This window comes from Zootermopsis nevadensis, unplaced genomic scaffold (genome assembly GCF_977971745.1).
Source record: "Zootermopsis nevadensis isolate Lab colony 2312 unplaced genomic scaffold, Znev_1.0 Znev_ptg000001l, whole genome shotgun sequence".
In the NCBI taxonomy this organism is placed as follows: Eukaryota; Metazoa; Arthropoda; class Insecta; order Blattodea; family Termopsidae; genus Zootermopsis; species Zootermopsis nevadensis.
In genome coordinates this window covers 12553151-12578097 of record NW_028259133.1, presented here as the reverse complement: position 1 = coordinate 12578097, position 24947 = coordinate 12553151, and the positions used below count along the sequence as shown (strand labels likewise).

The 24947-nt window shown below is 36.7% G+C and overlaps 1 protein-coding gene across 6 annotated transcripts in view; it reads right to left on the bottom strand.

Annotated features, from left to right (window-relative positions):
• Window positions 1-24947, bottom strand: part of LOC110829529 (uncharacterized) — a 475337-nt gene that overhangs the window by 280188 nt on the left and 170202 nt on the right. Inside the window, exons 1-2 of one of the 6 annotated variants that reach the window (XM_087347233.1) lie at window positions 3564-3742; window positions 2230-2403 (exon numbers count right to left, since the gene is read on the bottom strand). The exons of the other annotated variants lie outside the window; for them this stretch is intronic. Coding sequence (XP_087203359.1) covers window positions 2230-2344 — 115 coding nt within the window. The 5' untranslated portion in view covers window positions 2345-2403; window positions 3564-3742. Of the gene's footprint in view, window positions 1-2229; window positions 2404-3563; window positions 3743-24947 lie in introns of those variants that run through there. 6 annotated transcript variants of the gene reach the window in all.

The window sequence follows — 24947 nt, the reverse complement described above, 5'->3', positions numbered from 1 at the left end:
GCTACCCGAGTGACAACGCATGTCACTGTGCTTGTGATGGGGCAACACCGTAACTGGACACTGCATCTGAAATTGAACTTTTATCACATCTTTCATGAGCTGATACTCGACCAATATTGGAAGTATCAACGACTGTTTCAACAGCGAAATGTTACTACTCTTTTCTATCTACGTTTTAAATTCATAAAAATAAACGTTTACAAAAACATTTGCACAATTATGTAATCCTAATTTTCATCTATATCTTAGCATTTAGGTTCTAAATATTATGAAATGCAAAATAAAGTTTCCACACAGAAGTAATGTTTTACAACCAACAAAAATATTTACCAGACAAAGCTGTTCTTCTGACCTACGGCCAGAGTCCCGTGTTGAGAAACTTCTGTTGTTCTGTAACAAATTACTTTCATTTTCCCTTCAAGTCTACTGCTGGTTATTTTTGCTATGGGACGAGACTACGTCTCTGTGCAACTGCGACCGCTAAGGGGCCCTTTTTCCGGCCCCAAGACAATAGATGAGCGAATAAAGAGCAGATGTGGACAAACTGGAGGACTCGGACTAAAATCTGTCCCACTGCTACCTTGTCTACCAGAAATCTCACGTGGACTGCCCCAGGGGCGAACCCCCAGCCTCAGCTGAGAATGCAATTGCTAGTGTTGCCACTACTACCACTACCATTGTCGCCACTGTTGACAATGCTTCAACTATTAGTATGGTACTATACTAGATAATTTGCTACTGGCCGTCACGCAATACAATTCTGCGGTCAGTAGTGAATCTGATCCAACCACCATAAGAACCCTGCGAAACACCGTCAAAGAAAAGAGTAGGGAAAATTCAGTCGAGAATTTCCTTGATGTCCGAAAAAAAAACCATTAAGACACCAAAAACAGCCAGCCAAGCCTAATTTTACAAATTCTGTTTAATGTATACTGCACGGGGTATATTCTGACACTGTTTTCCGAAGTAGTGGCTAGTAAACAGTATATAACTAACATAGTTCGAATCGATCCGATAAAATGACAATTTTGTGCATCAAACCGAAAATATTTTCTTTCTGAAACTATCTTCATATAAAACAATGGTGCATAATGTGAACTGTATACTATTAGGCTCCACAACATTTATTTTTTAAAAATATTCCATACTGTGAGTTTCTAACGAAATACAACGGAAAAATATGTTACTCTTTTGTACACGTTCTTCACTTCAGCATTTTTTTCTCCACAGAAGTGCATGTGTCACACAAGATCCACTCAGTTTGCCTACGTAATGAGGGTTCCATATTAAAACATACTGCGCTTATATTATGTGAGTTTTCAAACCTGATAGTGGATTCTGCATTAAATCCTACAATCATCCTGCATAATTTGAGCTTATATTAAACCTTATAGTTGGTTTACGTAATGTGAGTTAGGCATTACACTTTATAGGGGCCTTGGAAATCTTAGTTTTAAAAAGAATTATAGTACAGTTACCAAGACAAACGTATAAATTCTTAATTGTGTGAAAACAATGCCTTGTACTTCTTGTATAACAATTGCACTCTATAAAAGGCCAAAATCCTACTGTTTTACAGATGCAACTATGCAAGTAGTGTAAGCAAAAAGCCGAGTTAAGAATCAGAGATATTTATGAGGAATAAACATGGACAAATCACAATCCCTGTTTCTATACAAGAGAAGAAGAAGAAGAAAAAGAACGTAAACACGATGCCCACAGCTATGCACGCTGTGTGGTGAATATTTGGGCTTGAGAATCCTGTCTCTCGCATTATTTTTGTTAGTGATGGAGACAGTAAACATCCCCTTGAGCTCAACGAGATGTGGGGAACACGAGCAAGATACGATAACAGCATCTGAGATTCTACCTTTTACGATCTTATATAGAGATAGAGGTTATCAGACCCTGGTACTCAATTCCGGTTATAAATCGGAAACATCTTTATTGTATTCTAACGTCTTCTTTTATGTCCGAAACCGTATCGCAAATAACAGCCGAGGCCTTCCGGAAACTAACTTATTTTAATGAAAGTCCGTGTCCTGCAATGTACATGTTGGTGCGGAAACGTCAGTATGGCAAAGTCTGTGGCCATATATCAGGAATCGTCTAAATCTGTTAGAAAAGGTCTCTCAACTTACGGTATGGCTACTTCTAACTCATATCACCAACCAACGCCCGTAACCTAGACAGAATTATCCAGACGTGAAGTTTCAGACCCTCGAATACCTGGATTTGGTACGTTTTGTTGTTTACAAAATCCTTTCGGCTTCCCAGATTCGCTGTCTCCGATCTGGTTGTTAGACGAACACACTCTTTTTATAGTGCAAAAAGCGATATACATCCACCACTGTTCCGTTTCTCTAATGCAGAGGTTCTCAGCCCTCCTAGTACTGCATTACCCTGTGCGACAAAAAATAGCCATTATTTGAATTAAAAATTTAAAGATATTTAAGTGAATAATTATTAATAAAGGAAATCATCAAATGTATTAAAGCAAGAAACTAAACAACAAACTACGTAAACGTGTTTGCGATAATAAGTTGGAATTTTGTAACAAATTACGACGAAGTTTCAATGGATTGTCTTTATTTACAACACGGCAGTCATCGATCTGATAAGAAATGAATGTGACCCGAGGTCGTCAAAGGTTCAAAACCACTGCTCTAATTCATAAATCAATCAGTATGTAGCTCCACGGAGGCACATACATCTTAACAAAAAACACGTGATATCATTTTGGGTTTTTCTGCTTTTTCTATTAACCGGAATACGTATTTATAAGACTGTTACATCAGAAATTTGCATTACATCAGTTGGCGTAACATTTTTAAAGGAACCCCTTTGATGAATGGGACTTTTGGTTGGATGTTTACAAATACATTACTATTTCAATGTTTTTGTGTATTTATATGCTACAACTTTGCCGAGGGGGATAATGCAAACCAACACCATGGCGGCCATGCGAATTACCTTTTAGTTTGACAGTGGCAAATATGAACCACTGGAGGTAACCAAGCGAAATTTTATATGGAGACACGTAATACACAAACCAACAGACTATGCATAAAGTAATGTTTGTATTTAAACAATCATAAACATGAAGATTGGTGTCTTATGGGTTGTTGCGCTGTGTAGTCTGGTCGATGTTAACCAACGTTTCAGAGGTCATACTGCCTCCATCATCAGGGCAATAAATGTTCACCCTGATGACGGAGGTAGTATAACCTCCGAAACGTTGGTAGCATACTAGTCTACACGGCGCAATAACACAGAAGACAAATATTTAGACTCACCGCTGTGAAAACCTCAAATCCTACAATCATAAACATGGCGACAGTGCAAATCTTTGAGGTTGTATTCAAAAAAATCACTGTATAAAATATCATTCCAAGAATAATATATAATTGTAATAATGAATGATAACCTAACAGCGGTTTCTAATAATGTTAATATCATTCCACGACCTATTTTCAGTTGTTCAATTACGACTAATAGAAGAATGTGACGAAAGTAGAACTCAGTTACATGGCCATGTGCGCATTAGAACAGAACCCAGTTACCTGCACTGTATTGTGGAACGAAGTCCACACGGGTAATAGCTACAGACAGACATAACCGGCACTTCACAGTAAGTACAATGAACTCGCAGTAATGATTCAATTAGAAATGTTATAAGAGTAACCACTAAGAGACTTTAAATTAACTCAATTAGAAAGCACCTCAACACAAACAATACAACAACACTTCTGCAGCTATACTGCTAGAAGAAAGCACGTGACCTTGCGTGCGCAGAAGCTGAAAGCGCGTTATGCTGGTAGCCGGACGCCGCAACTGAGTGCGCGAATTCAGTCCTGCACTGAGAGAAATGACTAAAATAAAATATACAAAGTTTCATGATTATTGTTTTTATTTTCCAATGTCAATTACACACTTCAGGGAATCTGTGTTAATCCCAAACCTTTGAATTTTTTTGCTCAGTTTGATCAATTCTCCTGCGGGGAACGACAACAGCACAGGACAAAGCGCGTCCTTTGCTCACATGCTGACTTTACGCAGTCTTTTGTTTATTACGAGGACGTCACGGAAAAATAATAAATGCAGTGTTACTCATCCAACCCTGCTTTTATTGCCTTTAGCATAAATGAAAACATCTGAGTTTAAGGAGAAAATGGCATATATCTGACTAATTACACAAAAACTAGTCCTTAAGAAGTAAACATCTGCTCTACTAATCCAATACTGTTCGGCCTTTTCAGCAAAACCTACGGCTCATTGCCGTATTTACAATAGCTCGTCACTCGACTCTCTCCAGCCTGTTTAATCCACTGTATATCCTCACACCTGATTCCTTTAGTTTTTCAATATGTTCGTATTGCCTCCATGTGGTCTCTTAGGTTTAGGTACGTGCGTGCTACATGATTCTCCCATTTCATGTTCCTTATTTTATCACTGTAACGATATCCGATGGACAACGCATATTAGTTAAGAAGCTCATCACATAATAAATAATATTAAAGTATGTAATATTTCATACAATAAACGCAGGTCAATATAAGACACGTTAAGAAACAATTCCACTTTACTCAAGCAAAATTTCCTTTTATTCCTCATTACTAAGTATAACGTATCGAATCTATTGAGTACTGCTTCACGCGTAAATTATTCTTCACACACTTCTGCATTTCGGCAAGAGAAAGGTTATTCCGAATAACCGTAATGGAATAATGACCTAATATGAGAGTTTTGTGTCAGATTTAAGTGCATACATTTATTATTTGATTGATTTATGTCCAACTAATTTTCCACACACACCCATATACTGCGATTTGACAAATATTAATACATTCATTACTATGGTCCGAAGGAACATTAAGCGCTAAGAATAATAGCCTGTGTTATGTTATTTGTCATTACTTCCAATGTCACCACCCGTACGAAGTCAAATTCTCACAGCTGTAACATAGCTACGTTTCATAGGCTACATTTATGAGGAAAAGCATATGGAACCAACGTTCGTCTTCTTTTCCTATACAAACGAAACACGTAATCTAAAAAGCCCTCAACCAGTCACTTCGGGCCTCAAAAATGTATGTAGGTATATATGCAAAGTAACTGTTATCATTGCCAAACTTTAACCAAAAGTGGTACGAAAAGACAAATTTAATTCAAATTCCCCAATATCTAATTTTATAAAAATCCGTTCAGCCGTCCTCGAGTTATTTTACGCCCATGGCCGGACAGACAAGCGTGCGGGTACACCAAATGTAATAGGTGAATAACAAAGATACGAAAGAGCTTAAAAAGTAATAAACAATCTATCGATATATTAACAACCAATCATACGAACTCGGAAGTGCAGCCAACTCCAGAAACGTCGCGTGTATGAAACATACCTCTGACAACTGACAATGTATAACATAGTCTTCTCATAAGAAGACAATGTTAAACATTGCTTACACCGAAGATTTCTGTCTTCTTGGTTGTTGCGCTGTGTAGTCTGGTAGATGTTAACCAACGTTTCAGAGGTCATACTGCCTCCGTCATCAGGGCGATTCTTAGTATGAAGATTTCTGTCTTCTGGGTTGTTGCGCTGTGTAGTCTGGTAGATGTTTACCAACGTTTCAGAGGTCATACTGCCTCCGTCATCAGGGCGATTCTTAGTATGAAGATTTCTGTCTTCTGGTTTGTTGCGCTGTGTAGTCTGGTCGATGTTTACCAACGTTTCAGAGATCATACTGCCTCCGTCATCAGGGCGATGAAGATTTCTGTCTTCTGGGTTGTTGCGCTGTGTAGTATGGTAGATGTTTACCAACGTTTCAGAGGTCATACTGCCTCCGTCATTAGGGTAAACATCTATCAACCCAGAAGACAGAAATCTTCATACTCACCGCTGTGAAAACCTCAAATCTTACATTGCTTACACCGTTTTTCAGTGTGACAGTAGAATACACAGTAACTGACGTAGCTTTAAGTGGACAAATTATTAGAATTAACATTCCCATACATTTTATAATGCTGTCAACGAAACAGTCTACTCTCAACGTGAGTTAGGTCAGAGAAAATCTTATGTAGCAAAGATCTACGCCGTCCTTACCAAAAACTGAGCTCTCTTTCCGTGCACACAATACGCTCTGAATAGAGCACGAATATTAATTATGGGAGTGTTGACAGCACTGCAAGCAGATAAACTTAAGCACGGGATTGTCGCTAATGACCAAAACATAACGGAAGACCACGTATCGTTTAGACGAGCTTAAAGTTCACTTGCAAGTTTCGTACTAACGGATTTAATAGGAGGGGCTAAGAGATTATTGCACATAATCCCAGCCAGCACTGATTGACGCGAAAGCTGGCAGAATGTTGTAGATATAGGGCTAACTTAGACACAAATGATTAATTAGTCGTCCAAACGATATTAAATTTCCGTAAGTGGATAAAGTGGTGTACAACAAAAAATCTGGTTCCGCAATTTGACTACTGAATAACAATAAATGTAAAACAATGCAGACGAGAGGCAGCACAGTAGACGAAAACGAACGAGGGCTCTCATGTCTGTACAGGATGAACTGCAGGTAATTATGAACAAGCAAAGCAACGGCACACTTGGGCAATGACGATATTTTACGAATACCTACAAATCTTAACGTTTTAAGTTTCAACAAATCTGAAAGTAAAATACTTTATCTACATATTACTTAAATCAACACTGTTATTATTAATATGTGCCTATAGGTCCTGAACTGGTTTTGGATCGTTGTGTGTCCGCGACTGATGTGTTTTCGTTAATTACTTTTAGTGGTGACTTACAATGTTGGTGTTAACTTGAAAAAACATTTCTATATTAATTTAAAGTTGGTTAGGTGTTTTAAACATGGTTGTGTTCCACAGAAATTCGTGAACAACAAAACAACAATTCTGAACACTTCCTGACTACGGCCAGAGTTGTCGACCATTATGCCCTATTTACCATTAAAAACATAATATAAACATGCATAACAATAAATTTCAAGTGATTCGTAATCTATATCATGCCCCTCTTTAAAAATTCGTCGATAGACATAATCTATTCAGGCTACAAGATGATGACAAGACGTCTCTGCACAGTAGTTAGCACTTTGCTTCTTACTCGAAAGGTTACGTATTCGGATCCCTGCCAAGAAATGGGCTGTCCTGACCGGCGTTTTTGTGGATTTACTCAGTCTCCCCAGGTAAAATGTATGCATACTAAAGATTGCTGTCTTCTGGGTAGTTACGACGTGTAGTCTGGTAGATGTCCACAAACGTTTCAGAGGTCAATGCTGCCTCCATCACCAGGGCGATAAATTCATCTACATGACATCTACCAGACTACACGAGGCAACAACCCATAAGACTGCAATATTCAGACTCACCGCCGTGAAAACTTCAAATTCTACGCATGTATACTACTTTAAAATGTATTTCGTCCTCAAAACAGCATTTCAGTGGGTAAAGAACAGTGACGTATATTTATTAAAGCGTATCATTTATCCACTATTCATCACTGTAGAGAGCTATCAACTCGTACTTTTCAAGATGACAACAGGACTTGCCTAACGTCACGTGGAACAAGTACATGACCAATAGAACATGAAACTCTGCAATGAACTTTGCAATAACGGACTGACCTGTGCTCATTATTTGCGAACATCGTGCATCCATCACGTTAATGCACAAACTCTGTAAGCCTAACAACTTGCCACCTCAGAGATGTTTAAAGTTCACTAACTTCTCGGTTCGATGCACCAAGTCAATGCCACAGTTGTCACCGCAAGGTGGCGACAGGTCAGAGTTCATATTCCGCTGATGGTTCCGTAACTGGAGATAAATCTCATGTACTAGTATAACCAGCGTTAACGCACATTGAACACCCAACACTAAAACGTATTTATTTATAACGGATTTATTTAAGATATTAAAAAACATATAAAATCTTCATAAAATACATAATGGAAAAACCTGAAGGTAAGAGACAAGTTGGGAGTGATGGGCGTAGATGGGAGGATAATATTAAAACGGATCTTAAAGAAATTATGAGGGTGTTACTTGGATTCAGTATAACGTACAATGGTGGGAGTTTGTGAACACAATAATAAAATTCTAAGACCCATAAAAGACGGAAAACGTCTTTATCTCTGCTCTACGAAGTCAGTGAAGTTTTATTGGTATCCAAATGCATTAAGCCCATAAAATTATTTTCATTCTTAAATGATAATTAATGCCACTGGTGTCCAAAAACTTGCTAAAGTGTTTTGAAACGAATATCAATCCATGGGAATGAAGTGTTGGTAATCAAAATATTTCAAAATAAACATTAACATGGCGATTTATACAAGTCGTAAGCATACAGATTGGAAACAAAACTTAAAATGTTTACGAATACCTGCATTACTATAATTTTAATATGATATTTTGCAATTTCATCACAGTTGACCTTTCCATTTGAATGTGAAATTTATAATGAAGCTAGATAGGGGTGTACATACACATAGGGCGCATACAGACCTGTACTGCGTCATTCTGGAAAAAAATGGCGTAGTTTGAGATTATTTGCGTGAATAAAATTTGTACTGAATGAGTTTTTTTCTGGCTACGTTTTGTTTAACGCAATTTAAATGCTCAGAAGCCCAATCTTCCTGCTATAAGACGATATAGGGTATGATAATGCATACAGCGATATACGTTATTTCTCAGTCGCCGTTAGGAAAATAAATGTAGTTTAATGAAGAAACAGGTACATCTGGTTTTTAAAGGACTTAAGACGAAACAGCGACACTGCGGTGCACAACAGAAGAGATGTATGATGTATTATTTCGTTTCTAGAACCTGAATAAGTCATGGAAACACCAAATTCTTTTAACGATACTTTGTGATCATAAACATGATTATTATATTTAGGGCAATTTCCATCGTCTTAGGTTTTTAAACACGATGTTTCAGAAAATGGATCGACACTGGCTCTCTTAAAGACGTCCAGCAAAGCAGGAAAATTCCCCTCTTATCTGATGACGTAATCATTAATTTTCTGAAACGTCGTGTTTGAAAAAACTATAATAATAATTCGATTAATTTATTTAAGTGCTTAACAACAGCCAGATAAGGCCAGTTACAGCCAAGCACTGAACAACAGTACAGGATAAAATATAATGCACTGAAATCTACTAGTGCCTTAAAAATGAAGAAGTAACATTGTGAAACTAACAAAACATAACCCAGATGTACAATATGAAACTTATAAGTATAATTCAATTAAATTTGATTCAATCCATTTACTTAGGTGCTTGACAGCAGCTCTAGAGCTAATCACAGGCAAGCACTAAAATTAAAAACAAAATGAAACACGATAAAATTAATTAAAAACGAAAAGGTGATACAGAGGAGAAAAAATGAGACACAATAAAATACAATTAAAAACAGAAAAGTGATATAAGAAAAGAGAACAATTATTTTTATTTAGAGAGGTGACTGGCATCAGTAAGCAAAATACGATGCTTCTATAGACTGCATTGGCAGCAGAAACATAACTGGCTGAGGGACTGACCTTGAAATTAGGACGTACAGGTATAGACCTAGTGGGTATGCGCAGAATAACTGTATCAAAGACAGATGAGCAACTAATTTTGCCTTTACAAACATTAACGAGGAAAAGGGTATCCAGATACCTCCTCCTTAAATGAAGCGTTAAGAAATTTAATCTGACTAATATATCATCATAATTATAGTCACATACTCCATTAAAAACCTAGTGTAATATAAAGCTACAAATTTCCCTTGAATTCTTTCCAGTTTAGAGGAGTCAATAATAGTGATAGTGTTCGAAGCAATATGAATATTCAATTTTGGAACGGACTAGGGTACTGTACAAAATCAAAAGGTTATCAATAAAAGTTTCTAAGTAATTCAAAGTTTGTCGGCTGTGGTATTTTCAGTTTTGACACCTTACTGCCTTGTAGTGGTAACCAACGCTTCGAATACGGCAAATTTATCGAAAGTGTTGGTAACCATGTAGAGACAACATGGTGTCACAACTCATAACGCTAAAATCGATATTTTCAAAGCCGTGAGAATCTCAGATATCACACAATTAGGTATTTCTTGCAAATCCGTAACTTTAATACCTGATTTAAGTGATATTTATACTTTTTAGGTTTATTATACGTTTTATTAAAATTTAAGAAATTAAGACACATTAAATAATAAAATTATCACCATTTAAATACATTTTATGATAAATAAAACTTCGGTGAAGAACAGGTACCTTAACTAGTCATAGGTTCACACTGAGAAAGCACAGATACGTGCATACAAACGTGCGCAGTCGCATCGTTTTCCACGAGTATGGCGGCCCTTTCTGACATACACATAATGGAAAGTATCTGGGAGAAAAATGGCCCCTTACCTTATGATTTATAAAGTAGAAAATATACAACTTACATAGAATCAAGCAGCAACAGAGCAAAGTAAGAAGAGAAACACCCTCCGATTCTACCACCACACCCCACGTCCCTTCTAAGAACATAAAAACTGCGTGTATATACATACTTATCGACAAATGCAACATTCCTTGTACAACAAAGCGTTTGATGTAGATGTTTGGTGCGGGGCCAAGGGGGCGGCAAATGGAAAGGAGAGAAGCAATTTTCGACAGAGAAAGAGATCAAAAGAAGTGAATGAGAATGTAAGAAACAAAACAAAAATAAAATCTGGAAGGTAACTAAAATGTTTCTTCGGTGCGAAGTGAAGCGTTTTTTCCATTTTCTTTATATTTCTTATGAAAACGTTACGTGAATTGGCCAACACTATTGACGACACTTTAAAAAAACAGCACAAAAATGAACAGAGATTCTCAGTAGCGTCGACAACCCATTTCTGTAATTCCTTTCTATTCCTCGATGTACTTTAAAAGTTCCCTTTACTTTGTGATGTTCAATTTTTGGGATGATTGTTATGTTCGTATTTTCTTCCCATTAAACACATCCATGCTTAAAACAGGAGCGATCAGTCTGAAGAAATCGAACTTCGAAAGCAGCTCATATATGACAACATATGTTTAAATCACGCACGCAGAAGCACTTAAAAAACCGTTCACTATCTCACGTTCAGTCATTTGTTTCCAAGTCGCATAAACTGTTTCAGGCCCTTTTAAAATGAGGAAACACGATTTCATCGGGCCCCTCATGAAATAAAACGAAGTCACACGAATTTAAGAATATATTGATAATTTTAAGCACAAATATATGACCAGCAGAATACTAAGTACAATGTACTGGACCTATATTAAAACACGTAAGCCTACAAGTAAATGCACTGATAAAATACGGACTAAATATCGCTGTCTTCTGAGTTATTGTGCCGTGTAGTCTGGTAAAAGTTTAACGACGTTTCAAAGGTCCCTGCTGCCTCCATCATCAGCAATCTTCTGACTCGCCGCCGTAAAAACCTCATACACTACATTCTGCTATTACTTTCAAGCATCTAAAGTTGTTTCTTGTATTTAAATAACGCTGTTGTCAAATCAACACTTAAACTCAGTGGTAAATGTTTGTACCTCCTGCTTAAACGTTTTTTAACAGAGAATATTATGGGTTTCGAAAGATTCTCAATATAAATTGCAATTATTTACTTAAACAATTGGCCCTTGTAGTGAAGACAGGAACAGGATCCTAGGCTTCAGAAGATTAGGGTGGAAACCGAATACTATAGGTGCAGAGAAAGAGGTGTGTCTAGGTGAAATTTCAGCAGATGGAGTCGAAGCAAAAACAAACAACACAATAAAAACTCGTCCTGCGACTACAAATCAAATGACTCGACTGTCAAACAAGCCAGTTACTGAGTGTGATGCGTCTTCATTACCGCTGACTGCTTGGCAATGGGCTCTTCCTCGCTGCCATGGTGATATCAGGGTTCAGTCGTATCGTGCATACCTCCACTTTAAATTACCTCGTAAGAAAGCACGTATGTGAAGACGTTATGTGAAATGGGGACTGACTGGTTTGCTAGTGGGATTATTTATCTTCGCTGTATCAAACGCGTAGAACAGCAATCCCTTGCAGTCCAAGCTCGTTTACATAACATTCAGTTCGTACCACAAAGGAAACACAACACTTCTCCATCACAAAGTTCAGTTTGATTACGGTGTTTGATTAAATAATCGCTTCTTACACTGAAAATCATTCAAAATACAAAAAAATACAAAATGCAATTACTGATTGTTGAATCAAGTGGCACTGAGCTTTAAATGGTTTGTACAAAAAGTTTTGAGATTTCATGTTTCCACGCCAGTGAGTATGAAGACGACAGTCTTCTGTGACGTTGCTTCGTGTAGTCTTGTTAAACGTCACAGACGTTTCGGAGGTTATTACTACCTTCACCAACAGGGCTCATCGCCCTGATAATGGAGGCTGTACGCACCGCTGAAACATCAATTAAGTTTAATGAGACAAATCAACGTCCCAGAAAACGGCCATCATTAAAAAAGACTTCCCTGTGCTTTAGCAAGATGACATGAAGACTTTTGGTGAAATGCAGACAGCGCTCCGCCCATTCTCAACCTCAGCAATGAATGGATGTGAATGGTCAGCTTTACACTTTGGTAGTTCTTCCCCTGGGGAAAGAAACCCATACCCAATGATGAAGAGGCTGGGTGGACCACTGGGCCAATCTGGACATGGTGACGAAGACAAAAATCTATGGTCCCAGAATCGATATCCGGTCTTCCTGGCAGTAGCCATCGATGTTAATTTAACGATGTTTTTTTTTAACTTCCTAGGTCGTGGCTGTGTGGTTTGTGAACTCTGATGTGGAAAGATGAGGCAGAACATGGTAGTCGCCATGTTGAATATATTACCAGGTATTCGGCAGAAGACATACGAAAACCACCTCTACCAGGCAGTAATTCGAAACATCTATCTGCTTTCTGAATACATACCTAATGTAACCTCCACCACACCAATGTGTCCGATAATATCGCATTCGCTGACAGCTTGTGTGCATTGTCCTGGCAGGTTTATACACTTTCTTTCTTTTTATTTTTCAAGTAAGATATGAGGTTCTCACGGCTGTCTTCATGGGTTCTTGCCAAATGCAGTCTGTCAAACAGTACAGCACTACAACCCAGAAGACAGCCATCTTCATTTTTATATTTGCATAAAATGCATAAGATAAACCATAAAGGACAGATCGTGCCTGTAAGGATTTAAAAAAATACTGAATAGAATTCAATAAAATTTGGTTTTCTCGTGTACGGAGAACTTCAGGCGCAAACTACCATGTTAATGCACAGTTACTACGTCAGAACGTAACACAAAAGACTTTTTATTTTACGTTTTTAAAAGTTTTAACCTGGCTAACACTGCGACTATTAGACGCTATTTATATTTTACAAATCCATTTTTCTAACATTTTACACGGATTTATGGGGATTGTTCTGCAACTCCTAGTATAGTCTCTGGGTCGTGAATACATATCCAACCACAACCGTAAAATGAAAGTGTTGCCAACTGCATTTTCGACGTGACACTTCTTATTTCAAACAAGACCTTCAAAATGACTAAAGAAAAATGCCGACGCATTGACATTCAAATTAAGCAGTTGTCGGTAAAATGTTTTAATGCATTTTATTTCCATTGATAAACATACGCATTACCATCAGAAAAGTTACTAAACTTTAATGGCAAATATATAATTATTAGTCCACGTATCTCAAGGTTATAAATTCGTTTTTCTAAATATTAACTCAGGGGACACGAAAAATAAAGCATAACTCGCAAACAAAATTCACACCAAATTCTCTTCAACTGTAGCGACTGGACAGGCTATATAGAGGTGGTAAACCTAACTTTGCGACCTCAAATATTTCTCTCATTATAACATACACAAAAAAATCTTTCAAATAAAATGTACACAGTGTCTAATGTGGTAAACATTAAGCGATAAATAATAATTACGGAATCGGTATGAAGTTATATAGGCTACCTTCCGTTTTAAATAAAACCCCTTACATTTTTAAGCCAGAACTAGTCATATTTGAGACGAGTTCACAAAACACTCATGTTTTATGAACAGATACTGAGATGTTACCACTCAAAATACGAGGACAAATGAATCGATACGTATTTACACCGAAAATTGTAATGTTCGTACAAAAGTTAAAGTAATAATTATTGAAAATTGTAAACATTGACATCAATATAATTTCGGAAGCGTTACATTGGCGGGAAATTCACTGATAGCAAAGTCTGAAGTGATACATAACTAATGCTTTGATAAATTTCTTCTGCTGTTGTTGTTATTTCTGATAAGCTTCATCCGTTGTTGTTCCCAAAAGAAAGAAATATAACGGTGTTAAATATGGTAAGCATGGTGGCCACCCAACGGGTCCGCCGAGTCTCACACATCCATCTGCCCTGTACACATCGCCAACTTGAATTTCCTCAACACAGGCGTCTTACTACAAGTTTGCCGCTTATCTGAAACTCCCTGTTAAATTATCCTTCTCACTGTCAACAAGACGTCGGGAAGTTCAAATGAAAAGTTTGATTTTCCGATTCGTGGCTGTGGCGAGGGTAAAATGAAAGCAGCAGCACCAGAACCTGTTAATATAAAGGGCAACGGGGGTTAAGAGGGTTAGTGGTTAAAGCACGCTCGTTTGAGACGACGAAATATTTGCTGGGGTCATACAATAGCATGCAAATTGGTCGAGATTGCTAACAAACCCTCTCGCCCTCCATTCACTCCTTTCCTATCATTCCATCTTATCCGAACAGTATTTGTCTCCGGTTTCCTCCGCTTGTACTCTCTCCTTCTTTATCCACATTGTATTATGTATTTGTCTAGCGAAATCGGTGAATGCACATACACAGTGTTAACACTACAGAAAGGCGACTGAAGCAGCGACGTTTATTTCAACAATACCAGGCCTAGCAACAATGCATAACCAAAGCAGAACTGAAAACAAAGATTCTTTATTGTTTCAAGTCTTCTGTTGCGTTCATACCACATGCAACAGTCTTTCTCACCCTCGGTGTTTTATTGGCTGTTCTAAATGGGAAGGCAATAGTCACTCTGGTAGTCAAGAAAGTACTACATTTCAGGAAAACAAAGTTTCACTACCTTTCCGCAAAGGCCTATCTCGAGCCAGTTTTATCCATTCTTCACTCTCAATCTATTTCTTGAACATCCATCGTAATGTTATCATCCCACCAGCTGCTTCAGTTGTTCAAAATACACTGAACTTTAGATTTTAGACACCAATTAGACGGTATTACATGTATGGTATGGATCCATACTTACAAATAAACAGATAAACAAAGAATGAGGAGTTAGAAACTTAACACAACCTGAATTCAGAACAAACAAATAATTTAAAGGGGCAAAGCACAAAGCAAGATACAAACTTTTAAACAAAAAATGCGATTTTTCAAATAAATTATTCAATTAAAAACGTTAATCAAAGTACACCAAATCCTTTCGTAACGTAAGTAGCCCATGAACTTTCCATGTGTTATCCATTCATAAGATACTGTTGTCAGACTTTCAAATAAAAATGTGTTAAGTACTACTTCAGTTGTTCCCTTAATTACTGACAGGCAATTTTCTAGCATAACACAAAAGATGTATGACGTCACATTCTTTCTCTCTTTCAGTGACTTTTCTCTTGTTAAGGGCAACAGATTTTATTATTTTGGCACAGTTTATTTTAAGAATTATCAGAACTACGTAATAAAAGCGAAAATAAAGGACGCAAGCGACTTTCTTTAAGGCGTCGTGATACTCAAGCAAGTTCCTTAACACAAGAAGGGAGCGCGCACACAAACACTATGACGGTTCGTTATTTATTACTAAAACCCCTAAAAACAGGCATAATGATAAAATTAATGCAAGTTCTAGCTTTTATTTATTTGTTTATAGTTTATTTAACGACGCTTTCAGAATCCATATTATATATCGTTGGTGCTAGCTTTTGTTTCGAGAAATATTTTAAATTGTGAAATGCATGTCTCTATACAGACTGAATCAAACCCCTCTTTCAGCTTATGCTCTTTAAGTATGGTTAAAAAGAGACGTCTTCTACGCCAGTTTCTGAGCAAGACCTTCATTGGAGCACTTCAGAACGTCATTTCGCTCTGGTAGCTCCTCAAGTTTAACTGGCTCTCCTCTCATTCCAACAACCGGACTAACGAGCGAACTTAATTTGAAGTGTAAGTAGATAACAATTTCCTTTGCATCGCCACGCTTACAAGAAACGAAATTACCATCCTCCTTTTGTCACAGATATTTACTCTAAGCGAGATTCAACTCTTGTTTACCAAATTGTGTAGACAAACGTAGTCGTCACTAACTTGCATGCTTCAAGGTTACAGTAAAATCATACAGCACTTCAACGCGAACAGCTTAGCTCTAGCGAGTGAAGACAGATGAGAACTCGCCGTGTAACAAAACTAAAAAACGCTGAAGTGGTGATCTGGTACAGCGCACGCAATTTGGTCATGGTTATTACAGTGTCCATATTAATGAAACGTAGACCCCTACAGTGTGATAGCACTTCAATTCCAGTATTGAATACAAGTTTCACGCGACTATATAGTTTATTTAAGTACTTTTTCAGTAGCTCATACTATATTTTGCGTCGAATGAGGGGATGATAGTGTATAATGAGTTGGAAAGGATGTGGAAGATACTATCCCGACATTTGCTTGGAGGGACTGAGAAAAACCACAAAAACAGTCAGGATATCCGGTCTCCGGGCCGAAATTTTAACCCGGGATCTACCGAACACGAAGCAGGAGTGTTAATCACTCCACCACGTCGTTCGATTTCAGGCGACGAGAATAAAGATGGCTGTCTTCTGTGATCCTGCGATGAACGATCACCCTGATAATGGACGCAGGAATGACACGCCTTCACACATATCCTCCTCTTTTCTGTAAGATCTAGCCTTTAACCAGTTTACTCTAATTTAACATATAATCGACACTTTTTATTTTGATGTTCTTTAACAGGAAAGGTTACTTTAATAAAAGTGTAATGTTTCTAAAATTTGTGATCAACGAAATAAAATATTAAGCCTATCATTTAAATAAACGCTGAGAAAAACTAGATATTCAGTACCGAATACCGAAACTGAAAATTTCATGTTCAGCCTTCTATAAAATTATATTATATTATTCCACTCCTGAAAGCACTTACATTCAGTATCATGTTCGCCTGTACTTACAAATAAGCCTCAGTCAAGTTATGGTATAACGACACAATCTGAGTGTTATTTAGTTTCAGCTGAAAAACGCAGTAAAGTCCTAGGCCAAATCTCTTTGTACCAAGCTTTCCCACCCTCTAACCACTGAAGTATTTTTCTCATTACAGCTGTAATTAAGCTGATGAACAGAATTGTCCCCACGGAAAAATATAATGGAAACACGGTGTAATTGAAAAATATGGCCGTACGGCGTCACCACTGCTGTGAGACGGGCAATCGCGTTTACACAAATCCAAGCACTCGTAAAACGATAACTGACTAGCTATAGTGATATATAAAAATCATAACAAACGAAGATAAAAATATATACTTCAGTTGCCTTATGCAGACTAACATGATCGCAGTTCTGGAAGATAAAACAATTATAATTTCGTGCAGATAGCTATGTTAAAAGTCTAATAAAGTATATTGTTGTGTTGTTGTTGTTGTTATCATGATTATCAGGGCGATGTGGAGCCAGCTAGGACCTCTGAAACGTCGGTAAACATCTACCAGACTAAAAGTCTCAACAACCCAGAAGACAGCCATCTTCAGACTCACCGCCGTGAAAACCTCAAATCCTACTTGAATCTAAATAAACTGCATTAACACAATAAACAATAACAGTGAACGCCATTATCTGAAAATAAACAACACAAGAAACTAAGACTCAGTTAATCTTATCCTAAAATTCAAGTTACATAACTTAAAGCATACGGGAATACGCATCGCGTCTAGTCTATCACACATCGTCATACAACTACATGGTACAAAGGCTAGTAAATAAATCGACTGATGCATTAAACAGCTTACGGTTGCCTAGCAATGAAGCAATGGTGGGCATAGATCACTTTATTCACTACACCGTGTATTCTCCCCTAGCTAACAACTAAGCAAATACGACGGGAGACAAAGGAAAACAGAATTTTGTACCACAGATTTATATCACACCAAGGAGACGTTGCTTAAAGGGAATAAACACGATAAAATTATATTTTAAATTTATAGCTACTCCTTCCAGTACTCAGGCGGTAAATTTTCGCGAGCTGATTTCATCTTCCAATTTATCAGATCAGTAAGCCTCCTGAATCATATTTCATACAAAGATCAAAAACAGTTACATTCATGTACTCGCTTTTTCCTATTCTCTTTCTGAAGACACTTCTGAGATACAGTAAATCGAATACGAATTAAATAAGTACGCTTGTTATACTGAAACATTCATGGATAAAGTTTAAACAGTGAAAATAGATACACAGTTACGTGTCCTACTTCAACAGCTTTGTTATTCACAAAAGTATAGATATCTATATCACTCTCCATCTAAGATGACTACGTAAATATAAAAGAATCATTAACACTATCTCTCTACAGCTGAGACTTTCAATTTAATACAGAGATGGCATTGCAATGGAGAAAATAATGCAAGAATACGAACAAATACAGAGTACTCGGCCTGTCAAATTTGTTCATTTTTGGTGAGGATTCATGTACGACTGGACCAGAACTTTGGGCATGGTTACAGTCTTAAAACTATTAAGAGCCAAGACTAGAATGACATGTAGTTCCAGGTTGCAAGAAAATACCATGAGGCTGATCTCATTATTACATAATAATAGCTTTACACTCTTAAATTGACAGTTAAACTACAAGCAACTCTGAAGATTCAGGGATCATGCTGCCTCCGTCATCAGGGCGGATTCTTTTGCATTGCAATTATTTCTTCTCCCCATTCAATAACAAAAGGTGGTTTTGTCTGAAGTTACTTTACATTCCTCTAGAAGATAGACGTATGGCGCTTATAGCAACGGGCGGGTTAAAATTTTATTAACGTGTCTGAACACTATTTTGGATTCAACGCGGCATTATATCAACAAATGTGATTACAGTCAGCATGTACAGAACATTCACAAAACATTTGGTCCTACACGGCCGGATCAAAGCACATAAAACAACGTTATTTTCGTTCAAATCCTGGGTCATTTTACCTGTATCACTGTTATGTTGAAACTGACATCCTTACTCATTTGACTTTATCCTTTCTTTCAATGACAGGCAAATGTCCCTATACTCTTTTAAAAAGTGTTTTTGAACACGGTGTCATGTCTTTAGAATTACCTTCGTTAATAACAGTTCCTGACTTTATACACAACGTAAAAAAGAAATTTGCATGTGGGTATGCCGATTATATTTCCCTCCGCAATTGGATTCAATACCTGAAATATATGGTTTATGTCGTAACTGATGCTTCTTCATAAACCCACATTAACAACATAAAAATATAATTAACATTTTATTCGCGGTTTGTACAATCAGGTTATGAAGTGAGGCATTAAGCCTCAACTCTCTTTCTGCTAAAAATTCCAGAGAATAAAGAACGAGCAATGAACTACATTTTAAACTGCGGTACATATTTTAACTTTGCCTTCACAGAATCCTCATAAACACAGGAGGTCAAAGAGAGGGAGAGTTACGGCATTAATTTTCATTAATTACACTAACTATCCTTCGCTTATTTTTCTTTTATTACTCATTACATACCTAACTTGTTTGTTTAGTGAAGTTAACAGTTTCGTTGGTGTACAGACAATAATGAGTGTATACATTACACCTATTCGCTATCCTAGATATTACCTAAATTGTGTTGAAGCTAGCACTGGAATTTCTGTTGTCTATAGTATCAACAGTAATTACTCTATAACACACAATAGGTACAAAAGTTAATCTAATTCACAGAGAAGAGTTCTCTTCTATATGCTGCCAGTCTCTCAGCTGGTTAAAATATTAATCACGTTCAACGCAGTATAATAAAGCACCTATTAATGAATTGGAAAAGATATATAAGAAAGCGACCGTGGTCTAATTTACGCTACTATCCCCATTTTCATAAACAAAAATCATTAAATCAAATTTCTCGGATAGAAAAAAGTTTGCGATGTGAAGGAACAAATTTCGGAGTTTCTGCCCGATTATATACAGTTTACAACAATTAATGGGTGAGGACTGATTCCTATCTAGTTACTTCTGCATGTAACAATAAGAAATCAGGTGCAATAACTGAACAAAAGCACATCTTTGCGGTTTAAATGAACGAATGCGTTTACAAAGCACAGGATGTGGTTGTATATCAGAAGAGGACACATCTAAATTTAAGTACTATATATGAACCTTTAAATTAGATTGAAAACATTTTTTAATTTCGTTTCATGATTTAAATTAAACGAAACATTTAAACTGGGACTGAAAAGGTCACTAGAATTTAAACGTATCTGTTCCTCGTAAACTGCATAATAATGAACATCTTTCATCTCTATCTCAAAACAGACTAAGACAAATTCTCTCGCCACTGATACACGACGATACTTAATGTTTCCATAAATTTTATAAACCTGGAGCTGATGACAATGATAATTAAACCTGAGGAATCATATAAAATATTTCACTTGACTTTTTAAAAGTCAAATACAATCAATGCCTAACTTTCTCCGTACATCCTCAATTCTCCTGTTTTAATCTGAGCGGTTATTCAACTTTCTAACAAAATTGTTCAAACAGGCTCATTTCTAAAAATTTTCAATTCTCTCATTGTATGAGCCTGTTACAGAGATCATGAGAGAAACTTGAACACGTGCTCATAGTTCCATACAAGTCTTTGTCAGCACTGTAACCTTGAAAATGTGAATTTCAAGGCGGAGGCTCACAACCATTTCAATTCATATTCTTCACCAAATATTATGGAAAAGGACAAAATGAGTGGAATATGTAGCATGCATAGATATTATAAATATAACTGTAAAACTTTAGTCGGAAATCTGAAGGGAAGACTACTTTTGCGACAAATGGGCATAAATACAATGACAGGCCTGTTAAAACTATTTTTAAAGAAACTTATAAACATAACGCAACTTCACGTTTTGCATTTAAACGCCGACATGGCGACTGTGACAACTTTTGAGGTGGCGGAGACACTAGCGCCATTTAGTGCTGGCTTCGGAAATTCTGATTGGTAATAATATCGAAAGATATAAAACTTCAGGAAATTTACTTACGTAACGCAAAGATCAACATGGCTGAAGCGCGAAATAATTTACTTTACGGTTTGGAAACAATTACTGAACTATGTGAAATGTTGTGTGAAGGTAGATAATAAACATATTTATAAATTCTGTGATAGCACTTTCATATGCTAATAATTATAAACACGACCACGGCCAAATATTTGCCGTCATATCACACAAATATAACGTAATTTGAATATTTGCTACTAGTGTAAATTATACACATCTCGTAGTTCCTGGAAGCCCCACAAAACAGTTTGAATCATATAGCACCCCTAGAAGAATATTGTCACAACTCAAAATATGCTCATTTTGCAATAGCTTCTTCACATTTCAACAAAATTGAATTAAAATTGGGTTTTACCTCTCTGCTGAAAATCTGTATTTTTGAGTTGTGACAGTATTCTTCTAAGGGTGCGATATGTCGAAAATCAGAGGTTCTTTCCTCTCACATTTGTAAGCCTTGACCCACCGTTGTACGTCGACACATATGGAGCAATTAATTTCAAAGACCGTCTACACAACAAGATTTTATGACAGTTTCAATGTTTATTACGAATCCACTACATATTTAGATCGTAATTTGTCATCTTCAGTTTATTCTAAACTAATAGATGTGACTGCTAATTTGTATTTTCTGTTGCTGATTTCCCCACGTAATCGTAAATAGCTTACTTAGCTGAACTACAGCTTGCCACCTGTAACTACACCTAAATAGTCAACTCTACTAAAATATGTGAGCTACTTTCGACAGTCTTTTACGTGAAGTCAGTAACAGAAAATGTGTACACAAATTAGCAGTTATATCTTTTCTTTTCGCACACTTAAAAGAGAACCACCTGAAGATAACCAATTAAGGTTGAAACATAGTGGATTCTAAATTAACATTGAAACTATAATTCTTTCTATAAATTCAAAATTTGACTCCGATTAGATATTTTTATGTGAGTTACCCTTAAATCCCGCATGTTTCTTGGAAGTCTTCACTCAAGATGTGCCCTGATGATAGGCCCGCAGCACAGTTCTCGTGATGATTCAGCAGCTGACACCAAGAACCCAGACTTTTCTAAGAAAGCCTAATTTACTAAATAACAAAAAAAAGTGGGGAAAACATTGTTTCTAAGAGAATTTAGGTGCATCGTGTCAGGAAACAAGTTAATATGTCGATCTTGTTCTGGTTTATGACGCCGAGTAGACTCGAAGCTACATGCAGCTACTTATGAGTCTGCACAGCGCCAAATTTCGGATCATCATCATCATCACCGATGTTAAAAACTCAATTCTCACAAGTTATTCTGTCGTTTGCGCATGGTTCTTATTGCAGTATAATAATGACTGAGGGGTTTTTGCATTGGTGATTCTTATCGCCCGTCTTTCCACTTCGAAGCGGAGAACGTAGGAAATGAAAGTAAGAAGAGAATGTTTCACTCCCGCATTTGTAACTTAAAACGACAAAATCTTCTCTGGTCTCCAAAAGTACTTTCTTTCCACAGCTTCCACACGAGACGCTCTCAACATTACGCTTATACGCGTGCATTGGGCTTATCGCTTGATGAATGCCAATCTCAATGAGCCGATATGGGACCTTTCTCGAAATTTTGTATCTTTTCAGTTGGTCACTAATTGTCGTGCATTATGGAACCTAAATAACAACACCTTGTTCACAAAAGCTTGCCTTTTGCGCTCAATCTACGACTTCACAAGTATTTCTCTAAGATTCACTGTAATATTAGCATACCATCTATGTCTAGGCCCCAAATGGTCTATTGTCGCGTCTTAAGATACAAAACCACAGTTTTACGTAAAAATATCTGAAAAAGGACTATTCACCACACAATGACGACACATTTGCCCAGTTAGTAAATGTAATCAATCGAACATCGCGACTGATCTGTAAGTAACGCTATTTCGTATTCGGGAGGTACCGGATTCAAATCTCGACCCACAGACAGGCTAACCTGTAATATTTCTTTGTTGTCCTCAGTAATTTCAGACAAATGTCGAGATATTATCTTAAATTAAACTACGGCCGGTTTATTCAACATCCTTTCCTATTTATTGTTCATTATCCACACCACCAATCGATTCTATACAATACAAGGTGTTGACAGTGTCGTTATATAAACCATTAATGAAAAGGAAAATTTAGTAATGTATTACTACATCTACTGCTAAATGAAACAAAGCTTTAGTCGAGAAATTTCGAAGGTACCTAAGGCTTGTAAAACGTAGAGGCAGGGAGTAAAACAATATTACAACGCACCTCACAGAAAATATGGACTTACGAAGCAAACATATCCAATGGCTATCTTTTGTGAACACAAAAATAAACCTTCCAAATCAATAACTCAAAACTTATTGGTACGCTGCGTAACCATCAGCATTAGGTACTCGTAGCCCTGCTATGTAACTTCTTCGTTAGTCTATTAATCAAAATGTAAGATAAAATGAAACTCGTAACGAGTACCAAGAGTGCCTGATACGTCTCTGATTAGTTACATCACAACATATAAACTGCTTAACTGGCTACAAGACAAAACCTAGAAGCTATGGTGTTATCCTACTCACTGGAAAGTCTAGTGGGCATTGTTCCATGCATCTGCATAAAAAAGCGCTGCCTCTGGCCGCCGACTACACTGTGGCCGGTGACGTATTCCAATAAGTGTCATGAGTGAAACAGATATACATTTATTAACAGAGATTTTTTCTGCTTGCCGGAAAATTTAATTAACTCGCAAGCTACGTTGGTTTTATCTGGCTTGCAATAGTGTAACTATCGAAAATATCGATTATCATTCGTTCTGAAGCAATATTGCTTTTTAAATGCATTCTTGTCTTGCAAAACAAAATTTAAAACCAAGTGTTCGTTCTCCATAACATGTCTTCGATAAGGCTTATACAATACCAAACAGATTGTACCTCAATATTTACGCATATAATATTTTGTCCGATATCGGCCCTCAATATTCGTGTTAACACGTTTAATCATGATGGGAGAGCAATTCAGCTATGACCTGTTCATTGTAAAAAAATATTAATAAAAGACACAATTTCACTTGATAAAGGTAAACATAATTTACAACTATTTGATAGAAAAAAATTAAACGCTGGCATAACATAATGAGAGATTACACGATTTACTGCGTTAAATTACAACCTTAAATATTTGCACTGTCGCCATGTCTGAAACTGACTATATAAAACGCATTCCACACAGATTCTAAGCAGGACTTACGTTCATTATGTATGTATGTATGTATGTATGTATGTATGTATGTATGTATGTATGTATGTATGTATGTATGTATGTATGTATGTATGTATGTATGTATGTATGTATGTATGTATGTATGTATGTATGTATGTATGTATGTATGTATGTATGTATGTATGTATGTATGTATGTATGTATGTATGTATGTATGTATGTATGTATGTATGTATGTATGTATGTATGTATGTATGTATGTATGTATGTATGTATGTATGTATGTATGTATGTATGTATGTATGTATGTATGTATGTATGTATGTATGTATGTATGTATGTATGTATGTATGTATGTATGTATGTATGTATGTATGTATGTATGTATGTATGTATGTATGTATGTATGTATGTATGTATGTATGTA